General features: G+C 40.5%; 1 protein-coding gene across 3 annotated transcripts in view; it reads left to right on the top strand.

Moving 5' to 3' along the window:
- KIDINS220 (kinase D interacting substrate 220) overlaps positions 1–19,317 on the top strand; it is a 59,169-nt gene extending 39,852 nt beyond the window's left edge. Inside the window, exons 24-31 of one of the 3 annotated variants that reach the window (XM_035109885.2) lie at positions 964–1,190; positions 3,223–3,333; positions 4,877–4,933; positions 8,480–8,512; positions 11,271–11,399; positions 13,660–13,758; positions 15,677–15,922; positions 16,862–19,317. In XM_035109885.2, the coding sequence (XP_034965776.2) occupies positions 964–1,190; positions 3,223–3,333; positions 4,877–4,933; positions 8,480–8,512; positions 11,271–11,399; positions 13,660–13,758; positions 15,677–15,922; positions 16,862–18,136 (2,177 nt within the window). In that variant the 3' untranslated portion in view covers positions 18,137–19,317. The remainder of the gene's footprint in view (positions 1–963; positions 1,191–3,222; positions 3,334–4,876; positions 4,934–8,479; positions 8,513–11,270; positions 11,400–13,659; positions 13,759–15,676; positions 15,923–16,861) is intronic. The other 2 variants (XM_035109886.2, XM_035109887.2) reach the window with 2 other exon arrangements.
- The last annotated feature ends 5,182 nt before the right edge of the window (positions 19,318–24,499 follow it).

Raw genomic sequence — 24,499 nt, 5'->3', positions numbered from 1 at the left:
GCTGTGTGTGTGCGTGTGTGCGTGTGCGTGTGTGTGTGTAAGTGTGTAAGAGACAGTAACAGACAGTAACAGACAGAAAGACAGAGAGAGAGGGAACTTGGAGTGGAATGAAGCCAAGCATCAGGAAAAAAACATCTCAGTGAGTGAGTCTATTTATTATTATTATTTACAATAGAGGACAAGGCAGTGGGTGAAGGGAGCTGAGGGGAGAGGGTGCTTAGCATCACCAGCATCTCCCCATAGCATTTCCCCTCCCTCCCATACGTTTGTTAGCTGCAGCAGCAAAAAAGAGAGCAAGAGATAATCTGAAACTGCCCCTTTAGTCTGCTTCCTATGGCACCTGGGGCGGGGGGAGATTAGACAAATGTCTCATCCACCTCACTACTTTTCTTAATCTTTTTTGAGGTTTGGTTGCCCCCCCTCCTTATAGAAGTAGTGTGGAGATGCACTACTTTCTTGAAGGCCCTTCATTCATAGTTCTTCTAAGGTAATTTAAAAGGAGCAGAACCAGTAGAATGCGGGGTGGGGGCGTGTCTACCATTTGCTGCCCTGTCTTCTACCAGGACCAGTAAGGACCAGCTGCCACTGATCCTTGCTGTTTTCATTGCTCTCCATAATGGCAGCAGTACTCATATATAACAGGGGTTCGAGGAAGCGGGGGTCAGCTCTTAATTTTTTTACATTTTGTTGTTGTTGAGATTCTGCATTCTCGGTGTTGAACTAAGAGGTCTGGAGAAAGAAAGGAAACCCCTTGTTCTATCAAGACCTTCAAGTTTTTGTTTCTGCCTCTGGTTCTGGGAGAGAGAGAGGCTGATCTTAATGCTGAATCCACTTCTGTCTCCAGAGAGAGAACAGAACACGCAACAATTTGCCAGGAAGCTCTAATTGTGTCCTTGTTTTGATTTTTAGATTATACGTTATTGGCAATGCTTGCTGATTACTTTTGCAAATTAAATATTTCAGATGTCCGTGCTGCAAGAGACCAAATTAACATTGGAGCGATCCCATATCCCACGTTACCTTTGCAAGAGGCAGCTCCTAGAGCATCGTCGGTGTTTAGCCAGCCTTCCTCAGTCTGCTCTTCAACACACTCCTTTAATGGGCCTTTTAATGCGGGAGTCGTATCTCCACAGCCTCACAGTAGCTACTACAGCGGCATGACTGGACCTCAGCATCCATTCTATAATAGAGTAAGAAAGAAAGCTGCTTTTGAAAATTGACACATGATGATGATGATGATGATATTTTCCTGGTGTAATAAATGCTTTGTTTAAAATTCCACACTTCTTCAGCAGAAAACTGATGAAAATCATAGCATTTTTTATTCTTAAGTACACAGCAAATCTCAACCACGGGGCTAAATTTGTGAAGAAATGCACTTTTGGTTCAAATGATGCAACAGTGGTGAAATATTTTGGAATATGTTCAGATTTTTTTTAAAAAAAGATTTTGTCTTTTTTAGTGTGCTGGTTTTGAACATGCACGTTTGAACAAGACTATCAGTAGCTATAAATCTTTACGTAATTGCAGGAAGAAGACAAATGGAAGAAAGATTTGTCTCCATGGTTTTGGTAACTGCATAGAAGGAAGGTTGTTTATAGGGTCGCTCATAGGTTAAAGCGGCTTCCCCAACCTGGTGCCCTCCAGATGTTGTTGGACTTGCAACTCCCATCATTCCTGACCATGGGCCATGCTAGCTGGTTTTGATCGGAATTTGATTCCAACAGCATATAAAGGGCATAATGTTGGCTGCTTAGAATGTGTAAAGCCCACTTACAAGTATGGAGTTATGGCACGTATTGAACTAGTCTTCTCAATGGTTTACCAGGTTGCCAAGTACTACACAAACCAATCTCTGAAAAGTGTGTTCAACCAGGGTGCTGTTTTGCAATCTGGATGCATGCAGAATAGTTCATCAACCTAGTATGGGTGACCATATTTTGGCTTGAAATGAGATGCAAATGAGCCTTTTGCCTGCACACACAACCTTTTTGTTCTTCTCTTTGCAGCGTGAGCAATCGGACCATGAATCATGTAACAAGCTGTGCTTGCTAGCTTAGCTTTGGAAAAAGCCATTACAGTGGTACCTCAGGTTACAGACACTTCAGGTTACAAATTCCCCTAACCAGGAAGTGGTTAAGAACTTTGCCCCAGGATAAGAACAGAAATCGCATGCCAGCGGCAGCAGGAGGCCCCATTACTGAAAGCACGTCTCAGGTTAAGAACGGACCTCTGGAACAAATTAAGTTCTTAACCCGAGGTACCACTGTAAGGTAAACTAGCCCCAAACATTGGTGAATAGTCTGGGAACTTTGGCTAACTAGAGGGCTCTTTTTTTAAAGAGTGAAAGGTTTGTATGTGCAAGCAAAATATTTGTTCTTATCTCTGCTTATTAAGCTAATATGTGATCGTTCAAACATGGTGATTGTGTGCAAACCCTGCAAAAACATCTGTGTGTTGACTTCATCACACAAACTGGATTAAGACTGTAACCCTATAGCCAGTTATCTCTGCAAGTAAGTCTCATTGAACTCATTGGGACTCACATATGAGTAGACATGTATAGGATTGTTCTGTAAATATTGGGCTTGGACCCTTCAGATGTAAACCCAGATACATGCATAGTCATGAATGGGCCAGTGACTAAGTTTTTTTTTAATATTAGAGGTCTCCCTCACAAGGTACCGGTATTTTTCAAGTTACACCTGACAAGGTTTGAGAAGCAGTCTGAATTCTAAAATTGATGAAAATTGAATAACACAAATTGTCTCTTGAATTCACCCGTGGAACACTTCCTTAGATACTTAAGCCATAGTCCTCAAGTCACATTTATTCCCGTGAGATTATTGTAGTATTAGAATGGAATTAAACCGGGTGATTTTAGCATTTGCTCTAAACTGTCTCATTTAATTGCTTTTGGAAGGTGTATAGATGTTTTCATAATTCATTATAAAAATGTTCCATTGTCCTACTGTTTGTGTCTCGTTGAACTAAATTGGAAATCTCTCATTGGCTTCAAGTTGGGTATGTAACTATCTAATTATTTCACCTTTGATAATATTCAAAATAGGATTGTTAAAATTACCTCAAAAAGTAAATTTTGTATTTGTGTGTGTGTGTTTACTTTTATGTTTTACATTCTTAAATAAGTTGTATTTGTTGAATTAAGTTTTCTTTTGATTTTTGTAATGGTCCCTTTTTGTTGCATGTTTTTTTCCATAGCCATTCTTTGCCCCATATGTTTACATGCCAAGGTATTATCCTGGCAGTTCTCATCTCATCTCACGTCCATCACTAAAAACGGGTATGTCCAGGGAACAGAGCAGTGGTCTAGTAAGTATCTCAAACAGTATGTGAACATGCTAACTTATAAAATAAGATTAGTCAGTAATTCAGCAATAGATGTTTGATGTGAGCACATAAATGCACAAGAAATTTAAAAAAATCTTTTATAAAAAACTAAAGCTAAGGTTAACTAAGATTGTAAAATGTGTTTTTCCCCGCCTTTTTAACAAGTTTATATACATAGAAATTTTGAACTCTAGTATTAAGAGTAATATGTAAGAGTCTTACAGAATATTTTTGTAGAGTGAAAATATGGAGGTCCTGTTTGCAGTATGTAATAAGTGTAGTTAACATATTGTGAATTTAGGTGTTGTTTGCTAGAATAAAATGATTAATGTTAAGCCACTTATAGACTACAGAAAGATAATGGTTGTACCCAACTGTGCTGTTCTGCTTGCACAACAGAATTTTCTTTCCCCTCCCCCTGCCCTCTGCAGCTGCCTATCACAATCTCAAAATCTGCTCCAGAGGGTTGGGAGACCCCCCCCCCCCCGAGCAGATTTTGGGGAGGAGAGGAAGGGGAAGTCATGATGTGCGAGCAGGCCTCCTTTTGTACAGTGTTGGATACAACCTAAAGCTTATTTTTTGTTTACATTTAAGAAAATAGGAAACCATAATGACAAAGGGGAAGCTGTGGATTAAAAATGTGTATGTCAACATTCAGATATAAAACAAAATATGTTTTGTTTTTAGTTTGGGCAAGTTCTAGAATTTGAATTTTCCTTACGCATATAAATTGAACTTTTAACCGCATTTATGAAATGGTGCCATAATTCCATAAATTAAAAATTTCTTAAGAGGAAATCACATTGTACTATGTTCTTCAAATAGGAAGTATTAAGAAAATTATTAGGCTACTTCAGCTGTGGAATATGGGTGCCTTTCGGGCAATGCTGTGCGGAGTTTATTAAAATGTTATTGTAAACATCTTCGAAACCTAGTAGTAGGCAGTTATAGCCTGTGGACCACTATTGATCTGCAAAGACTTCTAATCTGAAAGAGCATTTTTTACCAGTTCCCGGGAATGACTGATCTACTGCTGAGTCATCACAGGCGCTCAGTTTGGATATAATGCTTGGCCATAACATGAATGAGCCTTGCGTTCATATGCCTCTTCCTATTTTGCTTCATTTCAAGTTCTGATTTGTGGACAAACTATGCTCCACACAAGTCATAGTTTGCCTAGCAGTGATGTAATGGCAAACAATGGCTTCCTGCAAACCCGGAAGTAATATAGGGAAATGAAGCACGCAAAGGGAAGAGAAGAGGGGTGCAAACTGTTCCTGATTGAGTGCTGGGAACCAACTCACAGTGGCCACACACGGTTCTTTTTCAAAGGTCTAGAAAAAAAGCCTTGTTGAGCCACAAAATGTTCTTGCAAGTCTTAACGTTCCTCACCCCTTAAAAACCAAAAAAAAAAAAAACAGTTCTGTTGCAGAATGATATATTCTTTTCATCCATTGTTCCTCCATACTTTCGTTGCATGTTTAACCGTTTTGTCCAAATCATAATAATTTGTTGTTGTTGTTAGGATGTTATCAAGGAGGAGGATGCTGAGTGGCTTCCTTCACCCACAGGCCCCTCAATGGTAAATGAGTAGTCATGTGGTGTGGATCCTTAGCATCTCATTGCGTCTTCAACAGTAATGAGTCTGCTTGAATGACCATGGCAGTTCACTAACACTGCATTGGTGGCTTGATGAGCAAATAGAATAGATGAAGACTAATGAACATAGTTTGTGAATGAGTACAAGAATACGAGCTAATATTCTACTTATAATGCATACTGTATTTGTCTTTCCCATTGCTAGCCTTTTGTCGTCTGTGGAGTACAGTGTTTTCAGTAGAGTACAGTGTGTTCTGTCTTCATTAGCAGTATTGCCCTGGCTAGTAGAAGGGAATTAGGCTATTGGCTATTCACTTACGTAAAAGTGACTGGTTGATGCCTTCTCTAAGTGTTTTAGCAGAATAAATCATACCTGTCGTTTCTTGGTTATGTCAGGGCATAAAGCTGCTGCAGTCGACAAGACATAAAGCTGGTCATAAGACAATTGTCATGAGAATGGAAGGTGCCTGTCTTGAGCCTTAGGAATAGGCAGGCTTTGCATTTTACATTCTGTCATAGTTGTTTCTGCCATACAAATATCTCCATAGATTCACATTAATCTCGGATCTTATTTCCAAAACCTCTAACTCTTAACTCTATTTTAAAATTGTTGATTTGAACTTGGATGGTAACCCTTCTCTCAATAGCTTTATCCTGTTTTTCTGCAACAGCTTTCGGTTGTATGATTTTGGTTTTCTGATCATAGTCTAAATACTCATGAAGGATAAACTCAGTCTCTCCCACCTTCTTCCAAATACTTTAGAGAAAAAGATGAGGATTCCATCAAAATTCAGCCCTCACCCTGCATCACTTCCACCTTGTTAATAGCCCGTGGTAGTGCAGAGTCGAATCACCTGCATAATGGGTATGGTCCAGCAAAATGACCTTCTCCCTTCACACCTGTTGTTCAGTGACAGCAGATTCCTTCCTTGCCTAGTTGCTACCACATTGGCCATTACTGGTGCAAGTCTTGAGTGCGACAAGTCCATGGATAATTTACAGTGGAACCTCGGTTTATGAACACCTTGGTTTACGAATTTTCAGTTTACGAACGCCACGGACCCATCTGGAACGGATTAATTCACTTTCCATTACTTTCAATGGGAAAGTTCGCTTCAGTTTATGAACGCTTCAGTTTAAGTACTCCACGGACCGTCTGGAACAGATTAATCCACTTTCCATTACTTTCAATGGGAAAGTTTGCTTCAGTTTATGAACACTTCAGTTTATGAACAGACTTCCGGAACCAATTGTGTTCATAAACTGAGGTACCACTGTAATAACAAAGATAAAAGTTGGAATGATTATGTTATGTTACGGATTTGGGAATCCAGCCTAACATATGAGTACAATGATAATCATGCACAGGGAAGGGTACATATAGAAGCATTCATATAAACAGATAGGTGTATATATCTATCTATAACTTTTGAGTAGTTGCACAGAGCCTGTTTCTCTCCTGTTAAATCTGATGTAAGATGGTTCCCCCCATAAATAGTAGGTTCCCTTTTATAACAGCTTTATGAAACCGATAAAACACACTTTCTTCCCTTGCTATCTTTAATTTTATTCACAAGTGCATTTGAATTAATTAAAAGGTGCTTACCTGATTGTTTAGTAAGATTTTAATTATTTCCTAGTGATTATTTGAGAAAGTATGAGTGACCTCAACCTCACAGTTTTCTGAAGTTTGAAGGAGGAGTCAGTTTTGCTCAAATGTTTTAAAATGTTTGTCTCATCAAAATTCTAAGTTGTTGGGTTTTTTTTTAATTCTCCCAGGCAGTCTCTGCAATAAGTTTTATAAAAACATGATAGGTTACAAGGTTACAAGGTGATTGTACCAGAAGAATGGACAAAATTGGTTTTATTAAACATAATACCTTTGCATTTTGCTATTTAGAACAGACCAAAACAAGGAAAGCATTACGAAAATAAGCTAGCATTAATAAATGATGTGAAAATGAGGGATTTAGTTTGCATTAAAATTGAGCGTCATTCATGTTGAAGCATGGTACAGGCATGATTCTAGTATTTCACCCCAATGGCACTATGCATGTAATAATACTAAATCCTGCTATGGGTTCTGCAGAACTGTTTATCATAATGGGCTAAGTCACATTGAAGTAACTGCTTTCAATGAGACTCTTGCTGGAGTCTTCTCAGTGAAAGAGAGTGGTACTATACACATGGCCCTGAATTGAGTATACAACTAGGTCTTGTTATCAGCAGTAAAAGCAGGGAACCTCCAGCACTGGCCATTTCAATAAGAGTAAAAACCTAGCTATACTTGGAGGAGACATTTGCTGGATTACAATCCCTGTTTGCAATAAATCAGGTATTTTATTTGTATAAATATGCAGGGTGGAATTGAACTCACATTTTGCTCAGAATAGACCTGTTGAAAATAATCGCCTTAACTTCATTGTGTTTGTTAATCTGAGTAAAACATAGTTGAACAAGGACAGTACTCACTGTGCACAATACAGTGGTACCTCTACTTATGAATAACTCTACTTACGAATGGAGCTCCGTCCGCCATCTTGGATGCAGTTTAGATAGGATTTTTTCTACTTACGAATTTTTAGATAGGGTTGCTTCGACTTACGATTTTTTTCTCTCAATGCATTCCTATGGGATTCGACTTGCAAAAATTTTCAACTTACTAATGTGCGTTCGGAACGCATTAAATTCGTAAGTAGAGGTACCACTGTAGGTCTTCTTCAACTTACTCTCCTCCTCTCCAAACCTCTGAATGCCCTCAAAATCTGTTCCAGAGAGTTGGGGTACCTTCCAGAGCAGATTTTTCAGGCACGTGAAGGCTGTAGAGGGGAGATGGGGAAGGCGACTCCTGTTGTGTGAATGGAAGTCTGCGCAGGCAGGCAGTACTGAATACCATTTTGAACCTGAAAGTCCTGAGTTTTCATGATATTTTTTACACAGTCTTCTGTGCCTTAATAGCCCTCCGTAGCAGGGGTGGGAAAGCTGTGAACCTGCAGGTGTCGTTGGTCTCCCAGCTCCTGTCAGCCCCAGCCAGCAAGGAATGATGGGAGTTGGAGTCCAACAGCAGTGGGAGAGCCAAAGTTTGGCTGTCCTTGCTTTGCAGGAATTTCACTGCAGATCAAAAGTGTAACGAGCTGCAGAGGTGCGTAAAAAGTTGTCCTTTGCATACCGTGTTGTCAAACAGTTGCTCTAAGTGTCTCTGGGGGCCTGCGACTGCACTGTGGGGTTTTGATCAGTGATGCCATATCAGAAACTGTTTTTGAAAGCCCAACATCAGTTTGTAATGCAACATGGAATTATTGGAGAAACACAGGCACAGAATCCCCTTGGGTGTGTAGAACAGTTCTTTGGATCCGGTCTAGCATGTGTTAATCAGCAGGTATTCCACTTTTAAAAGAAATCCCAGCTGTTTATCCTCCATAACTTTGACGAAGAAATCTTAATAACCATACTAGCTTATTCTTTAATGGGATTTTTTTTCATGTTTCATGTTAAGCTGTGTCACTTTTTTCTGTCCTTTTTCTTAAAGCAGTGTAAAACTGGGTTAAACAGACAGAGACAGGTACAGCAACTTTCTGCAAACTGTTCACTTATTTTTATATTCTCATTGTAGAATGTCCATACTAGCACTTCATGCTGGCTGTCTTATGCACTAATGCACTTTTCAAGTCTTGAGGATTGCTTTGACATCCTGCTTTTTGGATTTTGCATGGCAGATATTTAGTAGAATTAATGTTCTTTCCACATTTATAATGAAAGAGACTACCACTGGGGGGGGGTCAGTTTTAAGTACAGTTCCAATTCACTTATGACAAATATCACTAAAAGCACCTGCACTGCTTATTATTTAAATACTGCTTTTTTATAGGAAGCATTTCAGATTAAACTGAATCTCTGTCATATGATTCATGCATTGACATCAGTAATCTATGTATTTTTGTAAGAAAAATCTTTCCTAAAATAGCTTACAATGCATGCTGAAATGACTATTTGCCACTGAAATACAAAATGTAGTAATTACTGGTGCTGTATTTTAGCAATTTTCTGCTTTCCTTCCTGCTTCATACATGGTTCAGATACTGAGTTTGGTAACTGGATAGTTGGAATTGTAACTGAATTCTAAACATGTTAGGAAAGCCCACTAAAACTGTACAGTGGTCCCTCGACTTACGAACTTAATCTGTTCCTAATGCACATTTGTAGGTTGAAAAGTTCGTAAGTTGAAAAGCGGTTTCCCATAGGAAAAAAAATATTTGGAAAAATTCGTAAGTCGAGGAAACCGCATTTAAAACCGCCAACGGTTTCCGTTCGGATGTAGAAAAATTCGTAAGCATGCAGCCATTTGTCCCGTTCATAAGTCGGAAACTACGGATGTCGAGTAATTCATAAGTTGAGGGACCACTGTATATAGAATTTATATAATATAGATAAAACTAATGCATTTAGGCATTATTTTTAATATGGTTTGAATTACTAAGTTGAGTAGGAAGTTATCTATAACATTCTGGTTCAGTTTTTATGGAATATTTTATTCATTATCTTTATGCCTTATGAAAATTGTGTCTTCTGTTAAGAAAATGTTATCAGAGCCACTTGTCGAATGTGAAAACGGGCTACACAATGAGACTTAAGACTACCACTGCTACATATTGACCAAGGAAGATGGAAATCCCTAGTTATCCATCTCCATGCAGCCATAGTCTGTGTGTATGTGTATGTATGTATATGTACACACACACACACACACACACACACACACACACACACACACACGCCTGTCCCATGCAATGCTGGGGTGGATGGGTGGGGAGGGAGGAATTTTCCTGTTCAAGCAGACTTTTTTGTGTTGCGTGCACACTGAAAACTGGGACACCCCCCCCCCCCCCACCAATAATAGTAGGCACACACTCTTCCCCCTGCATCTGATCACAATAGAATAGATCCTGAGAAATGTATGGTCTCATTGACCATTTTGGGATCACTTAAAGAAAAATAATTACTACTTTGTCAATGTTATATTGATTAGTAGTATGTGTTAAGCTGTGAAGCCAGTCTTGTGAAGGCATATTACAAAAAACTTGGTACAGGGGATTATAATTTTTTCCCAAATTACATCCATCTCTTAGTGGCCACGCTCATGTGTAATGATAACCTAAAGCAGCTTGTTGTTCTGGGGCTTTCAGTGCCAAAAATACTTTGGAGAAGTTGCGTTACTCAATTGCATCCTTTCTTGCAAATATGTTTATTTAGCACCAGGGTTTCCTAATCCAGTGGCCCCCAATTATATGTCCTGGTCCTTGATTATGGGCCTTTAGACAGTGAATGTGAAAAAAGAGAATTTATGAGTTTCTCAGAGCAGTGGAATGTTTCTCTGTTGATGAGGTAGCTCCTTATTAAACAAGTTGAATGAGGATGCTACAGTTCTTTAAAGAAGCCTTCATTTTTGGGAGACAGACATGATTATTATTTTTTTAAAGACACGCTTCCATTAGCAGGGAACCTTAGTGGTTTTAAAGTACCAATTTTTCAAAATGTGCATTTATTTCACTTGCACATAACACACACAGACACAGACACATAGAGGGCTCTCATGTGGCACAACTGCCTCTTGGATTTCTCCCTGAAATGAAATGTCTAAAATTGGGGACATACCTTTATGTCCCCCTCTTTATTGGCTCAGGCAGTTCAAAAAGCATCGGGTTGCAGCCAGTGTTAGTCCTACTCAGAGTAGACCCATTGAAATAAATTGACCTAAACTAGTCAGGTTTATTAATTTCATTGGGTCTGCTCTGATTAGAACTAGCATTAGCTAAGATCTGGTTCAAAGACACTATGCTATTGTGCGAGGAATCCTTGGGACAGATTTATATAATGAGTGATATTTTGAGCATCTTCCTTGGTTCTTAGACCTTGCTCTCATAAGAACCAAACACTGAAAGTATTTGTGAAGAATAAGTATACTCTAGAGGTCATCAAGTTTCCTTGGTCTTTATGGCAGAAGTTATTTAACTTTTGAATCCATGAACATATTGAGCAAATTTCTAATGGGTCTCCTTGTTTATAACAACACAATGCAATTGTTATTAATTTTTAAAACACTTTTTTAAAAATGGACTATTAATCTGGAAAGAGCAGTGCCTCAACTGGGGTGGGGCGGGGGCACCAAACAGTATATTCCCAGTTGTGCCGGGGGCGGCGGCGTTGCCTTTCCATTGTGACTCAGATGTGTGTTACGCTTTGCTTCTGCAAAGAAAAGCAATGTGCAGTAGGCATAATGAGCGTCTCAACATATTGCATGTATGTACTTTTCTTTTGCGCAGGGAACAGGCTCAGGAGCACCCCAAGTGCCTTTGAGCTCAATGACGGTTGATGCTGTGTGCGAGAAGCTGAAACAGATCGAAGGACTCGACCAGAATATGCTGGCTCAGTACTCTGCAACTATCAAGAAGGTGAGTCCCTTCATTTTAAAATGGTGCATCATTTTTCCATTTAAAAATGTCACCTTCATTTGGGCTCTACATTCTCCAGCAATCATATATTGAGCGTCCCTTCCTTTTCCTGCAAAACTCATTGTCAGTTGAATACCAACATGTGATGCAGAAAGCACAACAAACTAGAAGAAAGATGGTGAAAGAAGAGAACATAGTTTGTGTTGCTCTAAAGCAGGCATCCACAAACTTCGGCCCTTAAGATGTTTTGGACTACAATTCCCATCATCCCTGACCACTGGTCCCCTTAGTTGGGATCATGGGAGTTGTAGGCCAAAACATCTGGAGGGCTGCAGTTTGGGGTTGCCTGCTCTAAAGAAACTGTGATAGGACAAGTTGTGTTCTTGGCTTGCTGAATATGGTTGGTTTGAGAGAGAGAGAAGCCACAGTCCCAGGTTCATATGTAAGATGAGGACTATGGTTTGGTTTTTTGTGTATTCGCATGAAAGAACAAAGCAGCCTAGATAGGCACATTCATGACAAACCATCACTATGAAGTTAATCTTGTTAGTAACATTTTTTATTGTGCTGCTGTATATTTTAAGTGGTATTATCACTGTTAGGCACCTTGGGTGTTATTTGTAGAAAGGCAGAATGTAGTCATGATGATGATGATGATGATGATTGATATCATCCATCAAGGGTGCTACCCCGAGAATACCTGGTTGTGGGGTTATTTTCCCTTTTCCACCCTACATCTTTTAATCCCAGTCCTATTCAGTGTGATACAGCAACACTGATCCACTACATTGCATAGAGCTGAAATTAAGAGGTTTATAAAGTTTTTTTGGCTGCTAAAGAATCAGTGCACTGAATGTTCTGTTAGCATGCTGGATCATTGTTTGCAATAATTCCCTGGTTGGCACAGGGTTAGTTCAGCCTGATGGAAATCTCTAAGGCTTTTAAGGCTCACTTCTGCTTTTGAAGAGGGAATTTATGTACCTCTGAGCTTTGCTTGAGAGAATTTAGCTGGCATCTCAACAGGAAACTGCTGGCAGAAAGCTGGACAAGAAGCCTCTAAAGCTCTGTTGTACCATGGATATTCTGAACTGGTGTCTGAAAACTGGGATGGAAGAGGGCAAACAGGTTGACACTTAATCTAGAAAAGATTGAAGGGCTGTAGGGAAATTCTGCTGATACGGACAAAGAAATGTAGCCATCTTCCTCCATAATACCTACATACTCATGTCTCACTTCCTCTGAAGGATCAAATTTGCAGCTGGGTGAATTTTCCTGGACCTAGCACTAACCTTAGAGGCTCAGATGGCATCAGAGTTTCAGATTATCTTTTTTCTATTTTGGCTGATTTTGCCAACTGTGTCCCTGTTTGAGGAAAACAGACCTGATTTAAATTATTCATGTGCTGGTACATCCAGATTTTTGCAATGCTTTCTACATGAGGCTGCCATAAAAGACAGCTTGGAAACTTAATTGGTTCAAAATGTAGCCTCCAAAATACTGATATTAGCATGCTGGTTGGATCAGGCGACACCTATCCTACACTAGTTACACTGGTTTACACACACACACACAGGCTCAATTTAAGGTGCTGGTTTTGACTTTTAAAGCCCTCAGTGCCTCTCAGGACTGCTTTTGCGAGTGCGAACCTATCAGACATTTAAGATAGTCATCTCATGCTTGTTTTATGTGAACCAGGGATGGGGCCTTTTCTGCAGCAGCACCTCGCTTGTGGAATTCAGTCCCTGGGGAAATTTGGCAAGCCCCCTTACACTTTTAAGCCCTCAAAAATAACTATCGAAAGGCATTTTATTATAAGTTTCTAAATCTGCATTTGCTGACTTGCTTTTTGAAATATTTTCAGATGGGCTGTTTTTGTTATGTTTATTTACCGTAATTTTTGTTGTTCTTGTTTGAATATATTTTTATAAACTGCCTTGTGAGAAGACTTTCTAAAAGGCCAGATTTAAATCCAGAAAATGCAAATTCCCTATACGTAATTAAGGAATATGATGCATCTGATTTGTTTTCTGACATTACAAATTTGCAATTTGTTTTATGCCATAGTGGAAATTATAAGTTTGCATATTTTATCAAATTGTTTAAATTTCTTCTTGCAAAAGGTACAGTTATTCTATCCCACTTGTATTAACCATATACGGTATTTCATGTGAAACTCAGTTTCAGGTTTTTTTTAGCTTACGAAATATTTACAGATGGCAAGGGTGTATTTATCTGTTTTGTGTTTTTAAAATTTGTTCAGGCCAATATAAATGGTCGCGTTTTAGCACAGTGCAACATTGATGAACTGAAGAGAGAGATGAACATGAATTTTGGCGACTGGCATCTCTTCAGAAGTGCAGTAAGAGAATTTTAAGTCTCATGTAAATACAAATGCCTTGTTGACGGTGCTTGTATGGCTGGATCCTAGTTATGTTAGCTTGGAAGTAACTCCCACTGTCTTTAGAAGGAGTTAGCACAGGGGCTGAGAATTGCTGGCTCACAGTCTGGATGCTCCCCACACGTGGCCTGCATCCTCACCTCCCAACCCCCTTCACCTATCAGTACCATATTTAGGCTTCATAAAACCTTCTTACTGATCCCATTGGTGGGTTATTGAAGCTAAATGTGGCACAGTGGGGCAGGGAAAAGCTAGCCTTTCCTCTCCGGCTGCAACCCCACCCTCTGCTTTAAAATCCTTCCTCTTGTCCAGGAAGATGCTTTTTGGAGGAGCCTAAATACTGAGACTGAGAAGGTTACTTTGAGAGAGACTGCATGTGAGAGAGTGAATGGGCATGTTGCATGTGTGAGCAAGTTGCATGGGGGAGATGTTCTTCCTTTGACCACATTCATTTTGGGCTTGTGATCCCCAGTCGGGCTGGGTGATATGTGGTTTTCAACATTGTGATATACCTGTATATCACGATGTCTGAAGTAAGGATGGAGCTATGTAGAGGCATTGGCTGGCTTCACATTTTTTCCTGCATCGTGATTTTTGCTGGCTCCTGCTCTTGTGATTTGCTGCCCTCTCCAGGTGGCAGGGGAGAGCTGAGCTGGCAGAGTTAGCAGGGACTGCAGGATTTGAGAGAAGCGTTGACTGGCTTCATGGTTTTTGCACATTGTGATTTTTGCATAGCGTGCACACACACATGCGCGCGCGCACACACACACACACACACACACACCATGATTCGTGAAACATGGTCAGGTCAAAAATTATGAAACCAATATCACGATACCAACTTCAAACAGGTTTTGCACAACATATCGCCCATCCATGTTCCCCATAGGGTTTGCCGTGAAACTTTGTAGATCTTAACCAAAGAAAGAGGTTCCTCATTCTTCGTTTAGCACCAGGTAATACATGGAAATGCAGCCTTTGCATGCTTTGGTTTGCCTAACTCTAAGGCCCTTGCTTCTGCAAAATAATGTCTGACATCGTATGTGGCATAGTGTTTTTATATAAAGTGGCAGCACTGTGCCAGGAATGTTTGCTTTTTACAAGGCTTTGCGGCCTTGAACAGTTGTCTGTTTCAGCCCTGTCAGTGCACTCATAGAAAGCCTGGGTGAGTATTTATAGGAGGCCTTGGGGAAAGAAAGGAGTTATTTATTAAAGCAGGGTTGGCCAGCCCTTTTTCTGTTGAGGGCTGCATTCCTTTGGGGGTGATCTGTCAGAGCTGCATGCCGAGCTGATGGGCCGAAGCCCGTTACTTTCTCTCTTTTGCCTTCCCACCCCGCAGGCTGCCAGGAAAGGGATGGACCAGTCTTGCCGTAGGATTGAACTGATCACTTGCAGAGAACTTTTGGAATTAAGTAGAGTTCCACAGGTTGCCCAACCCTATACTAAAGAGATGCTCTTATCCCACTTACTAGAAACGGCCCATTGTTTTGACACACAATTATATAAGATTGGTGTTTTATAGCAAACATCTAGATACCATGTACTTGCATAAATGTGTATGTCTTAGCCTGTTTGTGAAAAGTGTTCACTAACAGTACAGGTTTCAAAGAGTCCTTTGCGCACATGTCTTCATATACACACGGTGAGAGTTTTCACGTTTCCCCTTCTCATTATGTTACAGTAGGACCTGCTCCAGAGTAGCTTTTCAGTGATTTCAAAGAACTTTTTCAAGGGTTTTCACAAATCCTGGTTTTCTCACAGAAGTGTGCTTCACAGCTTTATACTCTTCGACTTGTTTATCCAGTGTTTAATCACCTCAGCCAGATTATCTTTTCAGGCTTTTCATGCTGGATCCTAATTGCTGCATTTTCTGTGTTAGGTGCTTGACTTGAGAAATGTTGAGAGTCAGGCTGCTCATGAAGATTCCCGGGCAGCGAATGAACACACCAGTACCATACCTCATAATGATCTTGCTCATCGTCCTGCACTGAACACTGAATTGCCTCATACTGAACTGACTGGTCTTCCGGGTCAAGCCCCCTACGCTCTCAACTTCAGTTTTGAAGAGTTGAACACCATCGGTTTAGAAGAAGCCCCTCCACGTCATAGTAACCTAAGTTGGCAGGTACTCTCTTTGACATAGACTTAATCTCAGCCCATTCTCTCTCTCTTAACATTAGCAGTTTTACAGAGCAAATAGCTTCCTCCCTCACCCAAATCAGCAAGCAATGGTGGCATGAAGAGGAAATGCCATATTTTATGTTCACTAAATGTATTTTCTGGAGTTGCAAATAAAGACCCCATTTCAGCTCCTGTTGTTGTTGTTGTTGTTGTTGTTGTAGTTTAGTTGCTTGATATGCAAAGTGACTTACAAAACACCAGATGGAGACATAGAAATCTTCTATTTGGCACTGTTTTCCCCTTTCACTTCAATGAAGAGGCAACCTCTGAATGCATAAATAGGTATGTTTGTGTCTGCAACAGACACCTTGCATGTGTGTACTTGCATAAATGCAGGTGTGTGTGTATATACAAGATTTTTATGGTTGCCTCCTCCATTGAAGCGAACTTTTTCATGCAGCACTGTAGAATGGGGCAAAAATATGTTGCATTGTAGATGTCTCTGTGTTCCTGTATACCTGGCAGGAATCATACATTCTCTCACCCTTTTATTCTAAGCATCAGGTAAATAAGATGCTTGAAATAAGCGATGCAGAAATTTATGCATCTCAAGTTGTCTGTAAAAATATTTATATAGTAAGTGAACATAGTGCTCAATGTTGGTGTGCCCACAACACTGAGTATTCCCACAATATGCAAGGCATATGCTATGCCACTGAGCTGTTGGTCCTCTGTGGTTATGAAGGAGCCAGGTGTTACGCTGCTCTGTTCGCAACTGTGTTCTTGGGGTGAAAGGATTACTGCTAACTCCTTGAGACCTAAAGACACTGTGTGAACAAAGCTTTAATCTGCATACAAGGTCTGTAGCTATCTTTTCTGTTTTGAAGGACTGGTGTCAACTCTGCTGACTTTGTATTAATGAGTTTTCTTTCTATTTGTACAGTCACAGGCCCGTCGGACGCCAAGTCTTTCAAGCCTGAATTCTCAAGATTCTAGTATTGAAATTTCAAAGCTTACCGATAAGGTACAGGCAGAATATAGAGATGCATATAGAGAATATATTGCTCAAATGTCACAATTGGAAGGGGGTGCCAGTTCTAGCACGGTGAGTGGTAGATCTTCCCCTCACAGTTCAGCAGCCTTCTATATGGGCCAGAGCCCATCAACAGGCTCCCTTCATTCCAGTGTGGAACAAGATAAGGGAAAGGATGCTGAGCAAAAGCAAGATGATGGAAGGAAGTCCTTCTTGATTAAACGGAATGATGTTGTAGATTATAGTACATCAGGTGTGTCTACTAGCGATGCGTCTCCCTTGGATCCCATCACGGAAGAAGATGAAAAATCAGATCAGTCTGGCTCTAAACTTCTCCCAGGGAAGAAATCTTCTGACAGAACCAGCATTTTCCAAGCTGCAGACCTGAAGCTGAAGGGTGTGGCTCTGCGCTATCAGAAACTTCCAAGTGATGAAGATGAGTCTGGAACAGAAGAATCTGATAACACTCCCCTCCTCAAGGAAGGTAAAGACAGAAAAGTCGAAGGGAAAACAGAGAAGCAGCCCAAATCTCCAGAACATGGATCTGAGCCCATTAGAACCCTGATTAAAGCAAAGGAGTACTTGACGGATGCTCTTCTCGACAAAAAGGATTCCTCTGACTCTGGGGTAAGATCCAGTGAAAGTTCTCCAAACCACTCTCTCCACAACGATGCAGATGACTCCCAGCTTGAAAAAGCAAATCTCATTGAGCTTGAAGATGATGGCCGCAATGGGAAACGGGGAATTCCCCTCAGCTTGAGTGGCCTTCAAGACGCAACCATGGCACGTATGTCAATCTGCTCGGAAGACAAGAAAAGCCCTTCGGACAGCAGCTTAATAGCGAGCAGCCCTGAAGAGAACTGGCCAGCATGCCAGAAAGCCTACAACTTAAACCGAACACCCAGCACAGTCACGCTGAATAACAACAGTGCCAACCAGCCAACCAACCGAGCTAATCAGAATTTTGAGGAGATTGAGAGCATGAGAGAGCATTCTCAGATCATTTTGTGCCCCGGACCGAGTTCTAATTCTGTTCCGGTTCAAAATGATAACATCAAAGGCGTGGCCCATAAGCGTAGCCAGCGCTCGACTTATGCCAGGCTTTCGAAAGATTCTTCTGAGCTCCTTACTGTTACCGGCTCTGATGCTGCAGGCTTTGGAGAAGAGAGGGAAAGTATTCTTTAAGAGAGATCGAAGCTAAAACATACACTGCTTAAACACTTTTTAAACACGCTGCCTCTTGCTGGCTCTCGAGCAGGCCTATAAATCTTCTCTTACCAAGGCTTGGTTCCCTGTCCTTTTTTCACCTGTGAATTTCCATAGAAAGTGAAGAACAGAATCCAGCTGAAGTTCAGCATGTTTGAGTCCCACAGATTTCAACGGGAGAGATTCAACCACTTGCTTAAAATTAGGCAAAATAAAACCAGTGTTTCCTTCTTAAATAAAAGCTTAACTTTTCCAGTGCGAGAACAAATTCCTTAGTCCACATGTTGAAAAAGGAAATGCCTCAAACATTTGGATGATCTCACAAAGGCAAAAACGAATAGTTTATCTGTATATCATAAGGTTCAGTGCTACTTATTTGTTTAGAAATAAGAGGAAGGAATGTCTCACATCAAATGAAGCGGAAGGGTCAGACTGTTACGAACCTGAAACTACGGAAACAACTGTTAATTTGCATTTTCCAATTCTGTGTGTGACACCTTTAAAAGTATTGATGGTTTAAGTATTGATATAGAGTGGTCAAAGTACAACTGTTGTTTGTTCCTTCTACGCAGTGCAGTCTTTGGGAATGTGTCATGTGTGTGACTGTAGTTTTAATGGATTACTGCATGTTGGACATGTTAGCTGTGGCTGAGATTTGGACGTAATTGATGAACAGCACAATCCTGCACATGTCTACTCAGAAGTAGGCCACATTGATTTCAATGGAACTTACTTCCAGGCAATTTTGTAAAGGATTTCAGGCTGAATTCTCTGTTTGTTGTAGATGGTGCCCACAGTAGTATTAAATTAATTGAACAAAGTAGTCGTGGTCATGGTGTTAGGTGAAGCCAGTTTGGGTGTAGTCTTTGGAGCTATTATGAATATTTACAGTTTTCAGAAATCATGGCCTTTGATTAATAGGTTTGATCGGATTGTAGAAAGTCTGAGGAATGAGAAATTGTCATTACCTCAAGAGTAAGTAAAAAAAATAATAATCCTAACATTTGGCATTGTGCAACAAAACGGTACATAATTTTTTCCCTTCTGTTTCTGGTATTGTGCCTGTAATGTCAGTAATTTGTTCTGCAGGAATTTGAATACGATCGGTGAACCATGTGTATTCCACTAGCATCGAGAAGACAATAAAATAATAAGCATGATGCTCTTTGTGTCAGACATTTTTTTTTATTTGTGTCTTCAGGTGATTAGAAGCATTAAGGCAACTGGTTCTAAAAAAAAAATTATCTGGATAACGAGAGAATTAATGAAGAAAAAGGAAGGTTATTCTCCATTTATCCAGAGTTGGATAAATGTTAACTGTTGGGTGCTCTGTGAAGAGCTCCCAATTCTCCACCATTGGTTTGACCCAACAGCCTGATCGAAAATTGCTTGGCTCCTTTCTGCATAGTAAGATGCAGGTGATTTGTTCAATGAGGAATGCCGTTTGCTTGAACGATGAAAGATCTGTACATGCAATGACAGTGTTCAGAGGTCACAATAAACCCTGGTTTATTATGATGGAAACTAGCCCAACTTGCACCCTCCTGCAGCACGGCCACAGCGCATTGATAAGAAGCTTTTACTTCAAATTTAAATTAATCGCAGTTGATTGTTAATGTCTGAATCCTAAACACTGGTTCATCTTAACTTTGGTTTATTTAAGCAAGCCAGTTCCATACCGATAGTTTGAAGTCGGCTTGTTTCAAACCAACAATAGTCAGCCACATATTATTGAGCTAAAACAGCCTATCGAACTGTGCTTGATGAAATACAGAAGCAAAAGCTTTGGAACTCGTTGCTTCTGTGCTGAAGAAAGAGCCCAGCAGAATATTAGACTTGTTCCTGTCATCATAAGCAATTGATTGTTGTGACATCCAAATGTAGCCAAAGGAAGGAGAAAGGAAAGAGCTTTTCCTTTCTTAATGGGACAGCGGCTACTTTGGAGCTCTATGCATGTCAGAGCCTTTCTGTGATGTGGATTAGAGAACACACATGGATGGAAAATTCAATGATTTTAGTGGAACTTGTACATAAAAGGCATAATCCAAGAAATAATTGGGCATGAGTTAGGTTTAAATAGTTGGATTCACTTGGATATACACTGATTTGTAATTAAGATATATAAAAGCTGCTGCTGTGTTTTCAGAATGACTGAACTTTGAGTTGAGTACATCTTTATTGGTATTTACAGGGTGAACATTTACAAAAATAGAGAGGGATCGATATCCCCATAATGAGGAAGGGGAAAACTGAGGAAGATAATGACTGAAGAGGGAGAGATTCTAAAAACACAGGAGAAAGGAAGCCAGGTCTGAGTTAGCACACAATTGATATTTAACATTGCTGTTTTGCCAATGTATGCTAAATGATTAATATAATACGTACAGTATTTTGTAAAATACTAAAACATTACATTTCCTATTCCTGGAATATTGTTGCTTTCAATCACCACTAGCCATGTTATATCACTCAGATTTTCAGTTCACAGAACAAATACCTCTTACGAAAGATTTTAGCCCTACGCCAACCTTTATTTCTTCCTTTAAGAAAAGTTCATAACGTTAAAGATGGCTATATGGTCAGATTAGCATACTTGCCTCCCCAAATTATGTTCCCTCCAGTATCATTGACAGATATTGATTAAATTCAGAAAGGAACTAACATTTTTACAATGTGAGAACTTTAAGTAATGTTACTAGGGATCATAAACTGGCTGCCCAAACTTGGGTCTCCTGAGAAGTACCAGCTGCTTCCCCACTCCACCCTCCAAATTAACAGGTCTGATGCAGTTGAAGGTTGTGGAGGAGTGTGGCTGTTGCAACTTGCTGGCATCAGCTGTCCTGAATTCCTTCTTCAAACTGGCCTTCCTAAAAACTAGTTGCTGACATTGGATGTACACTGTAATTGGTGTATAGACAGTAGTTGGTTTTTTTACTCTCCTAGATGGATTCCGTTTTATTTTGCCCTTCCTGCATACAAGGAACACATATCTTTCGTAGCCTTTCCCCCAGAGTTATCTTTCCAACAGTCCTGTGAGGTAGGTTAAACTGAAAGATTTAATTTATTAATATTTCTTTCGAAGAATTCCATTTATAAAAAGAGTGACAAAAAAGAGAAAGGAAAAAGCAAGTGAGAATGAAAACATTTATCTTAGAGGTTTATAATTTAGAGGAGGAGAATTGCTTAGAATTTGCAAATATTTAAGACTTTAAGGACTAATATGAGCACAGCTTGTGTATTAATCCTGGGCAATATGTCCTTGGAATTGTAGGAAGGAACAAATCCCAATATCTGCTAGCCATGCGGAAGCTCCACCCTTCCCAGAGGTTCCTGGTCTGACAATTCAGTCTGGTATGAAATATTTCCAGGTTGACGTCTATCTGTTCCTTTGCTGTATACCTCAGTTAGGAAAGATGGAGTCTCAGGATTTTCCTGCAGCTGCTTCTCTTAACTAGTTGTGAAAAGGAATCCCAATTATTGTTCTGACCCACTGTTCTTTCAGTATTATGTGCGCGCATAATATTTATTCATGTTCAGTGGGACTCCTCAGAAGCATAAAAACCCAGGCAATAGATTTTCCTTTCCCGGTTCTGAAGGTACCCATCTGCCTGAGTTGAGCACAGAATGATAGAGATTGGCTTTCCTGTACATAGCAGCTGTGACTAATCTCCCAAGCAATTGGGGGGGGGGGGATTCAGGTCAAATTATCCTGTCTTTCTTTTCCATCTTATTCATGGGCACCTGCTATCTCCAGGGGGAGAGAGAGAGAGAGAGGCCAAATCTATGGACATAGGAAGTCATCTTGCTGATGATGGTGTAAGAGCCTCTTGTGGCTTATGTCTTTCAAACTTCTTCAACAAGAAAAGGATCTGTTTTCTGTCACATTCTGGGAGTGGAGTGGTAGAACGGACACAAGATATGATCCTCTGTGTGCAGTACTGGTCACTGGTCAAAGACGTGAAGATCGACATCAGCCTAACTTCAAGAAAGTTTTGTAAACCAGAGTCCCCAATACATTTTTCAAGATAATGTCACATCCTAAAAACCCTGTTCCATGCCTTTTTTAGGTTGGGAGCGTCATTAAAGCAAGATGTCCTATTCTATATGCATACACTCATACGGTTGGGGTTATAGCTGATCCAGAGAATTGTCGTGACTCCAGGTTCTCAGCTTTCCAAAATTACATTGGGATTTTTGCCCTGATAAATAACTGGTGAGGTCAGGCAATTTTTCTACACTGCTAGTCTGGAATGTTGCCTGAATCAGAGCACTGCATTGCATCTCTTCTCCCCTCGGTACACCCCCTGCCTCAGCCAATGCTAGGGCTAGACATTTTAAAACTGGCTTTATTGCCTTCATTCATCATTATCTTAGTTTGTAGGACAGTGATTTCTATGGGGCAGGGTGTCTTAGGAGAAAGCATGCTCACTTTGCTGCCTGAAACAGCTCAGACCATCTTCCATGGTCAGATTGACCCTATTTTCCACGTGCAGTTCTGGAGGATCCAGATATCTTTGCCCAAGGAAGAGCTTTTGTTTCTGGGGTATTGCATTTCGCTGGCATCCTGACTGCCATATTTTGTCATTGAGAAAATGCAGTCTTTCCCTCAATATAGCTTACAGGGCATTCCAATTACAGGCAACTGAAATATACTAGAACACACGAGAGAATTATGCTGGCACAAATTACAGTGCGATCCACATTTCAAGCATATACTGTGCTCGTCATACAGCTGCCCTTGTGCAGAGAGAGCAGGAGTACATAACAGCGTTTCAGAGCCTATGTTGACTTCCCAACATTGTACAGGATCAATTCCAAGTTCTGCTTAGAACCTCTGGTGCTCCAGATAGCCTGGCCCCTGCACAACAAAGAAACATTTCCTATTCCTTCACTACACTGTGTGCAATCTCTGAGAATGTTTGGACAGTGGTCTCTTAAATTTTCTAGTATACCTCAAGATGGGGCTGCAAGCACATATATAGGAAGTGTTAGTAGAGGCTGCTTCTCTATTAATTTGTCTTGGAAATCTGCTGAAGTACAAGTTTGGGTGCCTCTTCACTGTCAAAAAGAGATGGTCACATCCCCCACCCCCTTTTATGAATCTGTCCGGTTCAGAGTTCCTTGGCATTTAGCTGGAGGTTAGAGATGAGGGAAGAGGGCAGCTCTACCTTCTCTTGGGGCAACGTCCAAGGACGTCCTGCCTGCCTGCACAATGAAAATTTGGTTTCTCAGTTCCTGTTTCCTGGGTGCCCCCAAAATATGCCCCAAAGGGCCCCAACCCTCTAAAACAGATTTTTGGGGGTCTGCGGAGGGAAGAGAGGAGGGGAAAGTCCTGTTGCATGAGCAGGTGCCCACTGGTGCCACTTTGCATCTCACCCATGGTGTCCTTTAATAAGAAAGATGGTGTTTCCTTAGGGGCAGCCTTAAAATCATAGAATACTCTGACTCTAAATTAGTCAAAACCTTAGTCAAGTTAAACACAAGGCTCCTGATGTTGCACCTGTACAAGTCTCCCATACAAGATGAATCCCATCTGGTTTCACTTAAGTGTGGCAAATGTCTCATCACAAACATTTGGTTATGACTCCGATCTTTTTAGTGAGTATCTAGAAGATTTTCTGTGCCGTTGAAGGGGCATATGTTGTGATATCTTGGAATTACTATAATTTAATAATGCCCCGGATATAGAATCTACACAGGGACGGAGTCTGTTGTAACAGCGTTTGTGCTTTATATGTCAGAGGTTCTCGAACGCAGTAAATTAGAAGCCTCTGAATAGAATCATTGTGGGAGAAAATATTGAAAAACAAAAATCAATGTACTAGGGCTATGCTATTATATATGTGGGCCTGCACTTTCACATATATTACACACCAAACTAAACCTCTGATCAGTCTTCCATTATTCCCAAAGTGATTTAGTAAATGTACGCCTCATTTATGATGAGCACCCATCTGAAAACATGGATCTAGAGAATTTTAGATCTCATAATCTTTGTCTTGCCTTTGTTTTGCTTGTAGCTGCCATGTAACATAAAGTGATGCATTTAAAAATAAAAAGCTGAGCTAAGGAAAAAAGACCCATCTCGTAAAATATATGCCACAGCTAGTAACTATGCTAACCTGCCCAAAGGCTTGTCTAAATAGCTAGGTTGGGGTTATATGCCAGCAGCTGGGCTTTCCAGAGCTGAGGTGCAGTGACTGAAGAATCCCTATTGTCTACAGAGTTTCAGGCCTCAGTAACTGAGCGTGGCTTCTGAAACTCGAGTACACTCGTAAGTACATATGGGAGGAGGCATTAATCCTAGGCCAGTTGCATGCAAAAGAACAAGCCTTGGTGATG

Source organism: Zootoca vivipara, chromosome 3 (assembly GCF_963506605.1).
Source record: "Zootoca vivipara chromosome 3, rZooViv1.1, whole genome shotgun sequence".
Lineage (NCBI taxonomy): Eukaryota > Metazoa > Chordata > Lepidosauria > Squamata > Lacertidae > Zootoca > Zootoca vivipara.
The sequence above is the reverse complement of the archived record's forward strand: the minus strand, read 5'-3'. Positions and strand labels throughout refer to the sequence as shown.